Source organism: Equus asinus, chromosome 29, assembly GCF_041296235.1.
Source record: "Equus asinus isolate D_3611 breed Donkey chromosome 29, EquAss-T2T_v2, whole genome shotgun sequence".
Classification (NCBI taxonomy): domain Eukaryota; kingdom Metazoa; phylum Chordata; class Mammalia; order Perissodactyla; family Equidae; genus Equus; species Equus asinus.
In genome coordinates, this window is record NC_091818.1 from 35,259,073 (window position 1) to 35,275,813 (window position 16,741).

At 42.5% G+C, this 16,741-nt stretch overlaps 1 protein-coding gene across 1 annotated transcript in view; it reads right to left on the bottom strand.

Annotated features, from left to right (window-relative positions):
- The window catches only part of PROSER2 (proline and serine rich 2), a 42,480-nt gene that overhangs the window by 16,957 nt on the left and 8,782 nt on the right, over nt 1-16,741 (bottom strand). Inside the window, exon 2 of the mRNA XM_044762165.2 lies at nt 3,658-3,874. Coding sequence (XP_044618100.2) covers nt 3,658-3,795 — 138 coding nt within the window. The 5' untranslated portion in view covers nt 3,796-3,874. The remainder of the gene's footprint in view (nt 1-3,657; nt 3,875-16,741) is intronic.

The window sequence follows — 16,741 nt, forward strand, 5'->3', positions numbered from 1 at the left end:
AATAGCTGTTTTGACCAGGAAGGTTTTGGTTCCATCTGGTTACAGAGCAGGAAGTAAAAGGAGGCTGGGCTCCTGCTGATCGGTCTGCGTCTCCTATCCACTCCTCTGTGCTCTTTCCTCTCCTTGAAATCCTCCAGGAACAGCGTGTCAGACTTCCGGTGTGCATCTCAGACTTCACTCTAACACAGCCTCGAAGACGCTCTCACCACTGCCTGCTTCACCTCCTCGTTCCATGAGGAATGGGTGAGGCCCAACGACACGGAAGGCTTGGGAGGATGAAGGGGTCATCAGGAGCTGACAACCGCTGTCTGATCACAGACTCATGACCTGCCTTTAAGGCCACAACACTTGTCAGCTGAAGGAGACAGGTTTCAAGACAGTTCTCTGAATCGTAAATCTCCAAACACTCAGTAGTCAATGTGGACCATTGTCTCTGCCCAAGTTAGAGATACAAATGAACAGGAAGTGTCCATTTTTCCTATTCGGGATCCGGGATGTTTCTAATCCACCTTCAGAGAAGCATATATATTACCAAATTCCTTAAGAACCATGAGTATTAAGAGCTTGCCATTCTTTTCAATGAGCCAAATCATATTCTTTTCTAGAGGGAGCTCCGGGATGCCTGCTGGGCAGAGCAGACCTCAGGGCCACACTCAGAACAAGGACCCAAGATCCTGCAGGGGAAGCCAGCAGGCTTTAGGTGATGCGTGTTTGGGATACTAGCCTTAGAGGCTAAAAATATAGGTGACCTTACACCCAAAGCTTCCTTTGTTGCCTTAAAGAGCTATCATTTACGAATGTCTCTAAATCCTTCTTGAGCCTCTTACTTTGAATCCGCATCACCTCTCAAGGTTGTAAGTTCCAGAACCACACTACCAACTTCGTCAGGACATGCTGCCTCGTATTTTATTAAAGCTGTCCTTCAGAAATTTCAAAGGGAAAACACATTCAGAAGATATCCTCTAAGTCAAGTATTTCAGGATTTGGCCAATTTCTTCTCGTTCTAGCCGTACCTTTCGCTAGAAAATGTTCAGAGGAAGAATTCCTTACAAGAAAAACAAAATACATGTACAACCACAACTAGCCTCTTGAGGGACAGAGACTGCACACACTTCGGTCTCTTAGAACAGCCTTGGTTGTAATGGTGGCCATATGGGTAGCGTAAGAATCCTATTTAAGCAGCTACTTTAATTTTTAACTGGCACTGGCTCAGGAGAAGAGTTTCTCAAGAGCAACGATCCAGGCAACCTTTGACTAGCGTTTAAAGACTTGAGGATCCTCTCATTTAACATCAGACGTGAATGTTTTATCTTCCTTTTAAAATAACTTTTACTTAAAAGAAATATTTCTATAAATAGGAACTAGGTTATCTTTTACTTAAAGGGTCCTCCAAGAGGTGCATTTAATACCAAACCATTTGGAGGCCTAAAAAGATTACTGACTAATCTTTTGTGAGGTCAGGGATTAAAGGGCAGCGAGAGGAGAAGGTACTATGGTTGATTCTCACTCTAAAGAGATAAGTCATAAAAAGACCTGAGGACTTAGGATAAAAACATACAGCTCCTCTCCAAACAACTCCCAAAAAGTAGAGTATGAGGATAACGAACTTAAGAAAAGTTTAGCAGTTTTGTAACAGTGCAGAGAGTTCACTGGTTCAAGGGGACCTGGCTGCTAATTCAATGCTTAGGAAGAGTCATCCTCTTTGGGGATTGTCTTGAGCCGAAAGAAACTGTCTTGTCAAGGTCACGCCTCCTCCCAGGGGGTGTCCTGCATCCAATGGCTGACCACTGAGTGTGTCTAAGGCTCCACTCTCAACCCAATGTAGGACACTTGAAGGGCTATCCCAGCTCCAGAGCTTCCTCGGGAGCAGCTAAGGCTGTCCTTGGGTCTCCATCACAGCTTGACTTCTCTCTCCGCCCAATCCTGCTTCCTCCTCCTTCCAGATATGGATCCCAGGAACACTGCCCTTTCACCTCCTGATCTCCATCTCAGAGTCTGCTGCCTGGGGAACCAAATCTGCAACAACTTCTTCTGTCACCAGGAGTCATAATCCTGGAATGTCAGCCCACTGCCGTGTCCTTATCTCCTGGGACAGTGCTTCAGGATCTGAGTAAATGGATAAATCACATGCACACGCAAAAGAGCACGGAACAGTCAGTTAAGGCCACTTCTTGATGGACAAGTTTGCAGAGACCAAGCAAGTCCTGTTTGTCTTGGGAGCATATGAGTCCAAGCTGCCCTAGAGGATTTAGTAAAAGTAGGCATTCACTGGTTCATACGGACCCTCGATGACCAGAATGGAGATACAAAAGTAGCAATTCTCCTTTCCCCAATTCAAAGCACTTGTCCTACTTGGGATCATGGTCTCTCCCAGGGCAAGATGGAGAACAGGGATTATTTCTGTTCTCTATCAAAAGAGGCCACGGTGAAAAAGATGTTAAGAGATTTGCCTCAAGTTCAACAAGAAAATGAATGTGAAAGGCAAGAAAATAATTCGAATACCCTGACACCTAATGCACTACACTCATTGCCTTGGACGCCAAGGCCGTCTGATGAACAGCTCAATTTTACTCCATCGCCACCTGCACAAGCTGGTCTGCTAGCCTACCGGACCTATGTTAGCCACAGCAAGCTTAGAAACATTCTTCTATATCAGAGCAGGACTGCTTCCTAACCACGCTTTGGAGAATACACTCCACCAAGTTACTGGAGTATTCATCTGTATGTCTTTTCTACATATTCTTTTAACATGTCTTTTAATGTATTCTTTATATATATTTTTAAATTAAAAAATTAGTCCCCAATTCTCCACTGTTAAGGATTTGTAGGTTTTCAGATATTCAGAGAGTAAACTGTAACAGATTTCTCTTTGGGTGACTCAATCAAGTAATATTTATTATATCCTACCATGGTGGTTTAAAAAAAGAAAATATGCAAGTACTAGGAGTCTATAAAATTCTATCATTACTATTAACTGCCCTCTATACCAAATATATCTTTCTCATAGTCAGCATCATTGGGGTTAATTTGAGGGCTCAGTGTATCTGAAGGAAATTGGTGCTTCCACGAGCGGACGGACGGAGACAAACAAGAGACCGTATTAGTGAGGTCCAAGGTGAATTCTCTCCTGTCCTTCCCTGTAGGAATCCCGAAAGGCAGAGTGCAAAAAGGTCATCTCTTAACTCTAAAACTGAAGACTTTTTGTAAAAGTTCCCAAAGCTCATTGATGCTATGGAAGGGTCTGGATTCTGAGAGAAAGGGATACAAAAGCATTTATATCTGTAAAGGAGTTGAAAATCGGTGTTAAACGGAATTCATTTTTACCCTGTGAGGTGCTTCTTCTCTTTCAATCATTTGCACTGACAGGCAGCAGCATCCTTGCCTGGGTCTGCTACCTTCAGGCCCCGTCCTCTCTGGGTCTGAGCAGCCAACTTCTTGGCTACAGAGAGAGACTCGCTTCACTGCCGTGGGTACCGCTCTGTATTCGTGCACAGTTTAAGATGACTAAAAACGAAATGCCACCTCACAAAGTGAGTATTCCAAAACATCCAGCTAGTTAACCCCAAGAGGTTTTATAATATTCCTTAAAGGAGAGGGAGTTGGGGTGAAATCGGCCAATGGAAGTGCACGAAAGCATTAGAGAAAACCATCACTCACCGAAGTGAAACTTCTAGAGCGACAACTGCTGCTTCGACTCTCTAAACTGCCCCCTCTGCTCAGGTCGCTGAGCCTGCAGCTGGGCGGCAAGTCCGAGTCCATCTCCAATGAGTCTGATTTCTGGTGGTGTATAGGCATCCCCACAGAGACCTCAGCCCCGGTTGATCACAGGAAGTGGGGAAGGGGCCAGGCTCCCATTCCGAAGTTGTGGATTACTCTAGAGAAATCAAGCACACAGTGACAAGGGTTAGTGAGCCCAGCCAGCAAATGCCTTATCTCCCCAAAACGAAAGGCTGAGCATGAGTCAGAGTCATCTGGATTCACAGTCTCCACCCTAAGACAATGATGATGAGGAACCCCCGGTTGACCCCTAATTGGTCAACTGTTTAGTGACGTGCTTTCCATTTCTCTTTTATATCCTTCTCCATTATGAAGATGTACAAATTATTTTTAAGGAAAGATGGATTTACTAAAAATTACTTCAGTGCTGAAAATTTGGCAGAATAATGTTCTGACACCTTCCTTTGCTCTTAGGGTCTGTATTTTCATGTTCTTTCAACTCAGACTCAGGCTTTTCCCTGTGCTGTTTATTAATCCTGGTCTTTTCTGCCTCAGACACTACAAAATTATGGTTCCTTCTGCAGCGTCATTACAGCTCAGAGTTGAGGTGAAGTGACAAGACCCAACAAATTACTAATGGAACTTTGGTTGACATCTCCGAGATTCCAGAATTTTGGCAACTGTGATGCTACTGCAATTTCTACAGAAGATGTTAAGGCGCCAGAAGTCAGTATTATCCAGAAGTTCATGTTTTTCCTTCAGGAGCAAAGACATTGAGACAGTCCCCATTAGCCCCTTAGTTTCATAGAGTCCTCTGACTCTTTTATCAGGAAATTCAGCTCTGTCTCAGAACAATAAGCAATTGAGTTCAACAAAACTTTCTAGAAGACCAAAGAAGACTAATAGGGAATAGGGGAATGAGCCTCCTGTTGATTACATGTGACCTGAGACGATGGCGAGTGAAGGACGGATGCTCATGTTCTTCCTAAACTGAAAATGCAGCCAGGTCGCCTAATGAGCCCCTTTAGGAATGCTGAGGGGCACAGGAGCTAAAATAACCATAGCGGCCATTTGGGGGTGTGTGTGTGTATGCATGATTGCGTGTGTAATAATTTGAAATAGAAACATGACCATTTGTGGAGAAAGCACACTCAGTAAATCCCTGTTCCAAGGGAAGGGAGGGATGGGGGGCCATGTCTTCCCCCTACAAGAGTGAGATGAAAGACGGGGCAGTGAATCCTGACTCTCCCCTACACAGCGCAGGGACCCAGTGGGACCGCCTCGTGGGCGGGAAAGGACTTGGCAGCCTGCCCCAGGTCTGCGCGGTCGGGATAGCGCTCTGAGGCCCTCACAGTGTGGATGGAGGGCGGCAATTGACCACATCATTCGAGAGCACACCTTTTTCTCGTGCTACTATAATTTTAAAAGCCATTTTGACACTGTAAAACTATAACATTTAGACTTTTATACATTATTCTCTTGAAAGAATATGAGGAAGCTAATCAGAATTCTCCAGAAGGCAGAGGTGTGCGGGGGAGAAAGTGAAAAGCCTGCTTCCATATCCTTCACAGGTTCTAGATGCTAATCTTCTTTGATCTCTTAAGGAATCGAGGACTAGGGGCTTCCTAGGAACTAGAAATGAAGACTTCCATGGGAGGCCCACTGTGGAGGGAGCAAAGCTTTCCGAAGAGGAAGGGCAAGGAAGCAGCCTTCTTCTCTGGTTTGCCCTGGAAAGGGAATACAATGAATGACATAAAGAGCACGAGACCAGGAGAGACAAGTCTGACAATGGGGACCACAGCTATGAGTCTAGGAAGGTCATGACCACTATAAAATAGTCAGACTCCTTGTCTCATTGAGGGATGACTTTTTGGGTCTGCAAACAGTGCACATTATAAAAAGTGACACCAGGGTCAGATGAAGATAGCCCCACAGATGAAGACCCTGACTTCTACCAAAAAAGTAGAATAAGTGTGACTAAGAAGTCACAGCCACAGGAGCAGGAACGGGAGCTCCTCGCGCTCATTTTCTGTTTATTCTCTTACACTTCCTGCATTTATTTCTCATTATTTACTAGTAACAGCCTTTTCTGGTCATGTCTAGTTTACCAGTTGAGCAGAGAGAACAAGGAGAAGGCCACAGCTGATCTACAGTCTTAGCAAATCTCCATCGGCCGGGAGGGCAGGTCAGGATCCTGGTGGATCTGGTGGGGCTGCGGCAGTCAGGCAAGTGAGCCCCCTGAACTGAGCGCCCTGGTGCCAAGAGAGGAAGGCAGCTCCTCTTCCTCATCTTCCCCTGTACATTCCACAAAGACCTAGAAGGACCTAGAGGGTATGCATAAAGCCCTCCTTCCACCATCACCTCACACCGTCTAAGTTCCAGATCACCACAGTCAGGTCTACAGAGCAGCCCAAGTAACTCCATCTTTCCATCACTTGCCAAACCCCAAAGCTGGATTATGCTCGTCAAAGAGCCATCCGCAGGCACAGTGGCTTTCAGCTTCGTCACACAAACACAGCCTTGGAGACGTCTCTGACTCCTCCCCCTTCCTGCCACTCACAATCAACCAGCTGCAGCCTTGCTGACCTTCCTGCACAATGTCAGTTGTGTCCCCTTCCGTTCTAGTCCCACTCCTGAGGTCAGGACCATCTTACCACCTGCCTGCATTACTGCAGTAGCCACCTAACTCTTCTCATCTTCTCTGTGCTTCTGCTGGATTCTGTGCTGGCGTCATCCTGAAACACCACTTAGATGTCACCACTCTCCTCAAAGCAATCAACTTTAACCCACTCCCCAGAGGCTTCAGAATCCAAGTTTCCTCCTATCAATCGACACCAGCTTCAACCTGAGCCCTATTCCTTTCCAGCCTAAGCATATTCTTTTCACGTTTATTGTTCTACTTCCCACTGAGCAGATTCTAGGTTCTAGAGAAAGACAGACGAATACCAGTCATCTCTTCCGCAGCGGAAGCTGATCTGGGCAGTGGGTCTTCACCCGGCCACGTCTCAGACTCTCTGGGACCCAGTGCCGGACCTACTGAGTACATCCATGGGGGAAAAGCCTGAGCATGTGTATTTTTTAAAAGTTCCACAAGCAATTCTGCCATGTAGCACCAACTCTCATGGAACCCGGATGCGTAGACTGTGTTCCCTGCCGTTAGAGGGAAGATGGGAGCAGAGAGGAAGGCCAGCCAATACTTCACTTCCCGGGAGGGTTCAGAGACTTTGCAGAAAGGTGACAGCTAAGCCAAGCCCTAGCTGATGTTTACGATTTAAGGAGACCGCTAGTTAAACAAACTGTGATGGGCATTCCCAACAGAGAAAAGGAATAAGCAAAGATAGGGACACACATGGCCTCTTCGAAAGTGGCGAGTAGCCAGGGACAAGCAGGGAACTTAGCAGAGCACAGCACAAAACTGGTGGGAGACGGGCACAGAGAAGTGCCAAGAGAGGGAGATGGCGAGGTGGCCCAGGGCACCAAGAGGCTCTGAATTGTGAGCCTCACGCGCAGACGACTGCGAGCCAAGGACGGTTTCTACCTGGTGGGGTGACATGATCACATTTATTGTGTAGAAAGATAACTCTGCCAACAGCTGGAAGGTGGAGAGAACCATGGGAAGAACTGAGAAGCAACCAGGATAGCTGAATACCACACGCTGTCCAAAGGAAGAATGCGGCAGCTCAGCGATCTCCAAGACACATTTGGTGTGTGGAAAGAGCAGGGGAAAGGACAGAGTTTAGTACACTTCCACCTGTCTAGCGAAACAATACGTGAGGATACACAGATGTTTATGCTTTTATGTGCAGAGGATCTCTCTGGAAGGATACACAAGAAAAATGCTAACAATGGCCGCCCCGGGGGAGGGAGAAGTGGATGGGGAGGAGGCCAGGGTGGGAGGTCACGCTTTTACTGGACGATCTTTTCTATCTTTTGAAAGCCACACATATCCACGATTCAACAAATAGTTTATTTAAAGAGTAATAAAAGCAGTTATACCAAGTTATTTTAACAGTTCACATAAGAGATGATAAAGACTTGAAAACCCCTGTGGCTGTAAGGTTAGAAGAGGAACAATGTGAGAGATTAAGGAGAAAGAATCCATGAAATTTTAGTGAGTAATAGTCAGGGCAGAAGAGTATTTCAAGAATGACAGAGAGGTTAACGTGGCCACGGAAAGGTGAAACAGAGTAAGGACTGAAAACATCTGTGGAATTCATCAACATCACTGACCTTACAGAGAACCATCAGTGGAGAGACGGGCTGGGCATCCTGCCCCGGAGGGCTGGGAGTGAAGGCGAAGGGTGGACCACAAGGGGTTGAGAATAAGGGTTGAGACAGGAGACAGAAAGAGAAGGCAGCAGCCACAGAGGACAACAGGGCTGATGAAAGGTTTTTTGAGTCATCTTTTGGTTTAGTTTGCTTGTTTTGTTTTTAAGAATAGGAAAAGCTTGAGCCTATTAATTAGCTAAGGAGAAGAGCTGGGGAAAAGAGAAGCAAAAACCTTCCTTCCTAGCAGTCTAGGGACTAGACAGCCTGGCTGGCCCGTCTGCCCAGATATAATAGGATCTTTTTAGATGCTGGATAAAATCTGAAAAACACTGTTGCCTCCTCTCTCTTCCAAGGACTGGCAGAAGGAAATCGTATTATCATAAAAAATGACCAGGGTAATTTGAAAAAGAACCAAATCGAACTTTTTCAAAAGAAGAATTTAATGACAATTAAAAAACTCAGTGGATGGGATAAACAGAAGATTAAATGCAGCTGAAGAGAGAAGGCAGGCAGGAAAACAGATCTGAAGAGATCTGTTATTTATCCAGAATGTCGCAAAGAGAAAGACGCAAACAATCAGAAAGATGGGTTAGGGACAGAGCACAGTGAAAAGGTTTATGTTTATGTTTGTGGTTCATGTTTAACTGGAGTTCCAGAGGGAGGAGAGAGAGTGAGGCAGAGCAATGTTTAAAGAGAAAACGGCTGATAATTTTCCAGAATCGATGAAAGATACTATATATGGGACATTCTGAGCGTGACAGACCTCCCCTCCTGAAAATCCATTCTCCATCTTTTCCAGCCTGCTCCCCTGCCTCGGGATGCAGGAGTACATCATAGACCACCCTTGCCTTCTGGCTTCTGGCTGAGATCAGCGAAGGGGAGACTCTGGCAGGACAGTCAGGCTGCCAGCTCCCTCCTGCCAGGCCCCTCAAGGTCGGTGTGTCCTTCTACCTGGGAACAGAGCCTCAGTCAAGCAACCCTCTTCACACAGCTACTCTCTCATACAATAGAGAACTAAATTTCACAACTGAGTGTTTTGAAAATGCTAATAAAATTGACAAAGTTTTGGCAGAACTAATCAAGAAAAAAGTCAGATAAACAATGTCAGAATGAAGAGGAACATAATGGCAGTTACCACAGACATTGAAAAGAGGATATTATGAATAATTTTATGCCAGTAAATTTGAAAACATAGATGAAATGGACAAATTCCTAAAAGAATATCTCATTGAAGCTTATTCAAGGATAAAACAAAAAATCTGAATACTCCTATAACTGTTAAAGAAAATGGATCAGTAGATAAAAATCTTACAACACTGAAAACAGGAGATCCAGAAAGTTTTGCTGGAGAGTTCTATCAAGAATTCAAGGAACAAACAACTCCGAGCCGAAACAAGCTTTTCCAGAGAAGAGAACAAGAAGAAACAAACTCATCTCATTTTGAGGCCATTAAAGCCTTGATATCAAAACCCAAAGAATGTACGAGAAAGACAAAATTACAGGTCAGTTTCATTCATGAACACAGATGCAAAAAGTCCACAACAAAATGATCAGTAGGCTGGTCTAGAAAACAAATAATGATGAAGATGAGTTAATCCCCAGAATGTGAGGTTGGCATAACATTAATTTTCCAATCTAATGTAGCACATTAACAGATTAAAGGAGAAAAATCATATAATCATCTCAAGAGATGACAAAAAAGCATTTGATGAATTTAACATTATGCATAATTTTTTTAAATGTCACAAATTATGAGGGGAGAACATGCTTAACCCAATAAAAGATATCCATAAAAATTATAGCAAACATCATATTTAATATTAGGTAAAACATGAAAACTACTCCCATTATGGCCACTCCTATTTTACACTGTATTTTAAGTCCTAACCCACATATAAGGCAAGGAAAAAAATCTACGACTGAAATGTAAGAAACACAAATGTCATTATTCACAGATAATTACAGTCTTTGTAGAAAACTCCAAAGAATCTTATAAATTATTAGAATCAAGGAGAGTTTAACAAACTCACTAGATATAAATCAATTTAAAAAAATCAATTTCTATATACTAGCCATAAATAACTAAAAAAAGATACCATTAAAAATAGCATAGTATATGCATATATGTATGTATATAATATTTTACTTAGAAATACATTTAACAAAAGATGCACAAACTTTTTTGGAAAAAGATACAATGTTATTGAAAGTCAATACAGAAATTAACAAAGAGATACCATATTTAGGACTGGGAGATTCAATATCATAAAGATAGCTATTCTCCTAAAATTGAATTGCACAGAATCAATAGATGCGGGCTGTCCTACAGACTCTAGCTACATGTGGTTATTGAAATTTAAATTAAATTAAAATAAAAGATTCCGTTCCTCCGCGGTACTAGCCACATTTCAAGTATTAGTAAATTAAGTAGTGGAAAACTTCCATCATCCTAGGAAGCTCTATTGGGCAGTGCAGCTAAGAGAGCAATGAAAATCAACCATACAGTTGTTCTTGCAGAAATCCAACAGGCTGATTTTTAAATTTTTTAGAGACAAAAAAAAAAAAAGGAGAAAAAAAGATTAGGAAGAATGAAGGGCTATGAACAATAATGAGGCTCCTAAGAAGGTGGGGGAACCGGCCTTATCGGATTCCCACAGTGATTATAAAGTAACAGTAATTAGGACACACGGTGCTGGTAGTAGGGTGGACACACAGACCAACGAAACAGACTAGAAAGTCCAGACACTGTTTGATGTAAGTTGCAAACACTTTTTCTTAATTTGTAATTTGACCAGAAGAATTTTTTATTTTTATATGGTTGAATTCATCACTCTTTTTGTCTATACCTTATGGGTTTTGCAAACCTAGCAAGGCCTTTCCTATTCTAAGAATACACATAAAATACCTCCCATATTTTCTACTTAGCATTTTTATGGTTTAACTTTTCCTACTTAAACATCTGATCCAACTTGAATTTATATTAGTGTATAGTGTGAAGTAGAGAACTAATTCCCCACTCCCACGCCAAGAGGGCCACCCAACTGCTCTAATGCCAAGAATTGAAAAAATTCCTCTTTTCCACATTTTGAAATACTAAATATTAATTTACACTAAATGTTTATGTCTTAGGTGCTATTTCTGAATTTCCTATTCTGCTCTATTGATCTTTCTATTCATTAGGACTCAGAACATCCAAACCACAAGGAGAAAATGTCAATGAATCTATCCACATAAAAATTAAGGACACCACAGACAACGCCAACAGAAAAGCAGCTGGTAGAAGACGTTTACTATGTCTAATAAAAGAAACTGACACCTAGAATATAAGAAAAACTTTTAAGTCCACCAGAAAGACAGGAAACCCACCAGAAAAAAAATGAACAAAGGAATACGATAAGGCATTTCACAAAAGAGAAAACCCAAATGACTAAGAAGTATAGGAGAGAGGTTCAACCTTACCAGCAAACAGAAAAGTACAAGTTAAAACCACCATAAGACATTATTTTATATGTACTGGATTGGCAAAAATTAGATAATTAAAAAGCAGCAAGTATGAGCAAGAAATGTGGGGAGACAGGAACCTTCATGTACCACTGCTGGGAGTGTTAAAGTAATTCAACCGTTCTCTAGAGCAATCTGGCAGTACTTAGAGAAACTCGGTGTACCCTATGAGCCAAAAAGCTCACCGCTCAATCTACTCCAGGGAATTCTCTCCCAGGTGTAGAAGGGAACACAAACAAGCATGGTTATCATAGTGTCACTTGCAGTAGAGTAGAGCTCCTGGCAATCTAGGCTCACCACCCACTATGAACTCCAAGAATAAGTAAAAACATGGTAAATGCTTTTATTGGGGAATACTGTGCACCAGTCAGAAGCAATCAATGGGACAATGGCATGGCTAGATCTTAAAATGTATTGAGTAAAAGTTATAATTAGATTCTTAGCACAATTCTATTTATATACATTTAAAATGCACATGGCACTGTATCCATACATGACATCCATATCCAGGAACATACACCAATGATGGGAGGGGTGGGTGAGTGGGGGCACAATTTGATTGTCCTGTAGCACGTTTATGCCTGGTCTGCTTCATCCACTGAAGGGTACCCACCTGTTTCTTTGGGTCCCTAACGCCCACTGCTGGAAAAATAGAAACGGAAGATTTCCTGGGGGTTTGAAGAGTAACGATTTGTCAGATTATTTATCACCTGGGAACCTTTGAAAGCCCCGTATCTAAGGAGATCATATAGGACAGATGACTTCTGGTTTAATGAAGGAAGAGAAGACATACGCAATCTAGAAACCCTGAGGCAAACGAGGAGGGGAGCACTGAAGATGGCATGGCTTTAACAGGAAGGAGGAAAAAACCCTGAAGATAAACTTTTCTAGGATCACAACTTAGCTCAAGATTAACCAGGGAAAGGTTGACCTGATCCAATTTACGGAAGAATCTAAGATGGAGCCAACATATTAAGTTCCCTCACATTCAACTATGAGGCTTTGTACCCACCAGGTCGGGGGAAGGGGGTCACATCTTCTAAGACTTCGAGTCCCTACAGGCAGGCTAAACAGGGTCACAAGGGCAATTACTGTCTCTGCCAGTTCTGCACACAACTGGAACAACTCTCCACCTTAACCCAGTGATGTGGAACTAATGTTGCTGAGCGTGTCTACATTACACCTTAAAACGAGAACCGCTCCAACCAACTGGCAAGGTAAACCTCCACAAAAGAAGGATCCAGGTCGAGTATTAGGATTCTGAACCCATGATAGAGGTTTACACACCCTCGTCCACTGTCCAGACACCCACTATTAACCAACCATGCTAAGGTAGTCAGCAGAAGCACCGCTTAGCCGAGAAAGGGGTAGAAATAAGCTTCTTAAAAATATCCCCCTTCCCGCGTCAGGCTGTGCACTAGGACGGGGCCAATGTGCGCACCTGTAAATACACCAGGACAGAGTCACAGCGCCACCCAAGTCCTACTCTTTGATCAGCTCATTCTCTCCGCCTTCCACTCACAGGAATTTTGAACCGAGAAAAACAATCTTAGGAAAGAAACTATCTTTAAAGCTACATCCTGAGAAATCCTAATATGATGATGTAACAGCCAAGCCACTTTCAAAAAGATACGTCTCTCTTGACCTTCAAGAACATTAAAAATGAAAGAGATTCACAGTGGGAACCGTTTTTGAGTCACCACAGTTCATTATCATGAATGGGTTTTTTCATGTGGGTAACAGTGGGTGAAAATAAAGAGAACGCCATTTTTGATGAACTGGACATACTCAGATGAGACAATCAGTAAACACAAAATAGCCATTGTCGGGGGGCTGGCCCCGTGGCCGAGTGGTTAAGTTCGCGCTCTCCGCTGCAGGCGGCACAGTGTTTCGTTGGTTCGAATCCTGGGCACGGACATGGCACTGCTCATCAGACCACGCTGAGGCAGCGTCCCACATGCCACAACTAGAAGAACCCACAATGAAGAATACACAACTATGTACCGGGGGGCTTTGGGGAGAAAAAGGAAAAAATAAAATATTTAAAAAAAAAAAATAGCCATTGTCGGCCTTCATGCTAGTAGCTCTTGACGACATTCATTCATCTGAAGCGGGACTGATGTGATCGGCACTCTGCCGATGCACGTGAACAAAGAAGATGGGAGTCCACTTTTATGGTTTTCCATCTGGTTCTGTGTTAAATCCTATTTTCATGTAAATAACGTGTGCAAACAAACATGAATTTTACAATAAGAAATTAACTAGAAGATGAAGCTATGAACAATGCCATAACTCTTTTATATTGTTTTATTCACCCAACCCATGAGTTAAAAGGAAACTGAGTACTGATATTCTTTCTTTTCTATTATTCAACTTAATTAGGGCTTTAACAAAATTCCTAGACTAAATCAACCAGTGCATTTCTCCTCTAAAAATAATTCTAGACTAACTCCATAAAAATGATTTTACTATAGTTATCACAACATATCTGGTCATTCTGAGCCCAAGTCTCAGTTCCAGTTCCAGTGTTACAGAGAGTACAGTCTCTCGATCTTCCATCCCTCGCTGGACCAAGGATGCACAGAGAGACACAAAAGTACAGAGCTGACCCAGCAGTGAGGTACAAGCAGTTGTTGGTCCTAAAGTTTTCTACGCTCTAAAACTTTGTTAAAAATAAAGCAAATACTCAGGGCAATATTCACCAGTGAATTGCAAGTACTTAAATAATTTTTCTGGAATCCTGGGTTATTTTTGGTACCACAAGCACATCAACGTTGGCACAGTTTTCATTTTCCTAATCTATACTGCCCAGGAACCTCTCTGTAAGAACTAGGCCTTTAAAGTGTCCCCTAGAATCTGGCCTTAGCTCTTTAGCCTTATTTTCCATGATATCAACTCTTTTATCCAATTGGATCTCCTTCCTGTTCTGCTCAACTGGGAGCCACAATTTGACTGCCTCCCCATCACTCTCCTCCCAGTCTTCAAAGCCCAGCTCAAAAGCTAAACTAGTCTTTGTCGAACCTTCCTTCATGATGCTCTTCGTCATGACCTCTCTGCCTGGCTCCTTCAGCACTGACTGTTCACATTCCACCATCTGGTAACTACATAACACCATCCTTGTCACTCAGATACAGCTGATCACATCAGCTTTCATTCTGCATGTAACTCTTCCTTCCTTAATTAGATTACGGATAAGCTCCTTATGGGCAAAACTCTTTCTCTTTTAGTATAGCCAGAGGGTTTTAGAAAATATTTGTCACAAAATATAGACAATATTCCCTACTTAAAAAATTATATTTTGAAACACTAAAACCACCTTATTTTTGTAAAGAAATTAGAGTATTCTTAAAACAGACCTTTGATCTAAAAGAAAAGCTTAAACACTTAGGAGTCGTTTCAAACATGTTAACCTCATTGTGGTAACCATCCTTTATCCCTCTATTGTATTTATTGACCAAATCCTTCAAATTTAAGAGCAAAGATTCTCATTCAACTCATCAGGGGCACATGGGGGCGCCTAGGGGAGTAACTTAAACACAGCCACAGAGGAGATGCTCCCCTTAGCTTCACAAACAACAACATGTAACAAGTTGGCCCCAGTAAACGTGTCAGACACACTAAACCAGTAACGCGTCTCCATCTTCACACGTGATGAACGTCAGTGGGAACGCAGGAGTGTGTGCGTCTACAGGAGCAATCTGTAACCAGAACCAGCTTCAAAAATGGGCCTCTACACGAATGAACAGGCTGAAGTGAAATAAATATGTAGGAACTATTCTTTAGTTTGGGCTCTTTCTCAACGTCAAGAAAACCAAAACCAAGGCCGGCGTGGTGGTGTAGTGGTTGGGTTCCTTTGCTCCGCTTTGGTGGCCCGGGGTTCGCTGGTTCAGACACTGGGTGTGGGCCTACGCACTGCTCATCAGGCTGTGCTGTGGCAGCGTCCCACACAGAAGAACTAGAAGGACCTACAACTAGGATAAACAACTATGCGCTGGGGCTTTGGGGAGAAAAAAGAAAAAAAGAGGAAGACTGGCAACAGATGTTAGCTCAGGGCCAATCTTCCTCACCAAAAAGCATACCTTAAAAACAAAAGAAAAGATGCCCACTTTCACCACTCTTATTCAACATAGTACTGGAGGTTTTGGCCAGAGCAATTCAGCAGGAAAAAGAAATAAAAGGAATCCAAATAGGCAACGAAAAAGTAAAACTCTCGCTGTTTGCAGACGACATGATCTTATATATAGAAAACCCCAAAGAATCCATAGAAAAACTATTAGAAACAATCAACAACTACAGCAAAGTTGCAGGGTATAAAATCAACATACATAAATCAGTAGCATTTCTATATGCTAACAATGAACTAACAGAAAAAGATCTCAAGAACTCAATCCCATTCACGATCGCAACAAAAAGAATAAAATACCTTGGGATAAATTTAACCAAGGAAGTGAAAGATCTATACAAAGAAAACTACAAGACTTTCTTGAAAGAAATCAACGACGACATAAAGAGATGGAAAGACATTCCATGCACATGGATTGGAAGAATAAACATAGTTAAAATGTCCATACTACCTAAAGCAATCTACAGATTCAACGCTATCCCAATCAGAATTCCAATGTCATTCTTTACAGAAATTGAACAAAGAATCCTAAAATTCATATGGGGCAACAAAAGACCCCGAATTGCTAAAGCAATCCTGAGAAAGAAGAACAAAGGTGGAGGCATCACAATCCCTGACTTTAAAACATACTACAGAGCTACAGTAATCAAAACAGCATGGTCCTGGTACAAAAACAGATGCACAGGTCAATGGAACAGAATTGAAAGCCCAGAAATAAAACCACACATCTATGGACAGCTAATCTTTGACAAAGGAGCTGAGGGCCTACAATGGAGGAAAGAAAGTCTCTTCAACAAATGGTGCTGGGAAAACTGGACAGCCACATGTAAAAGAATGAAAATCAACCATTCTTTTTCACCATTTACTAAACTAAACTCAAAATGGATCAAAGACCTAAAGATGAGGCCTGAAACAATAAGTCTTCTAGAAGAGAATATCGGCAGTACACTCTTTGACATCAGCTTCAAAAGAATCTTTTCGGACACCATAACCCTTCACAAGAGGGAAACAACAGAAAGAATAAACAAATGGGACTTCATCAGACTAAAGAGCTTCTTCAAGGCAAGGGAAAACAGGATTGAAACAAAAAAACAGCCCACTAATTGGGAAAAAATATTCACAAGTTATTTA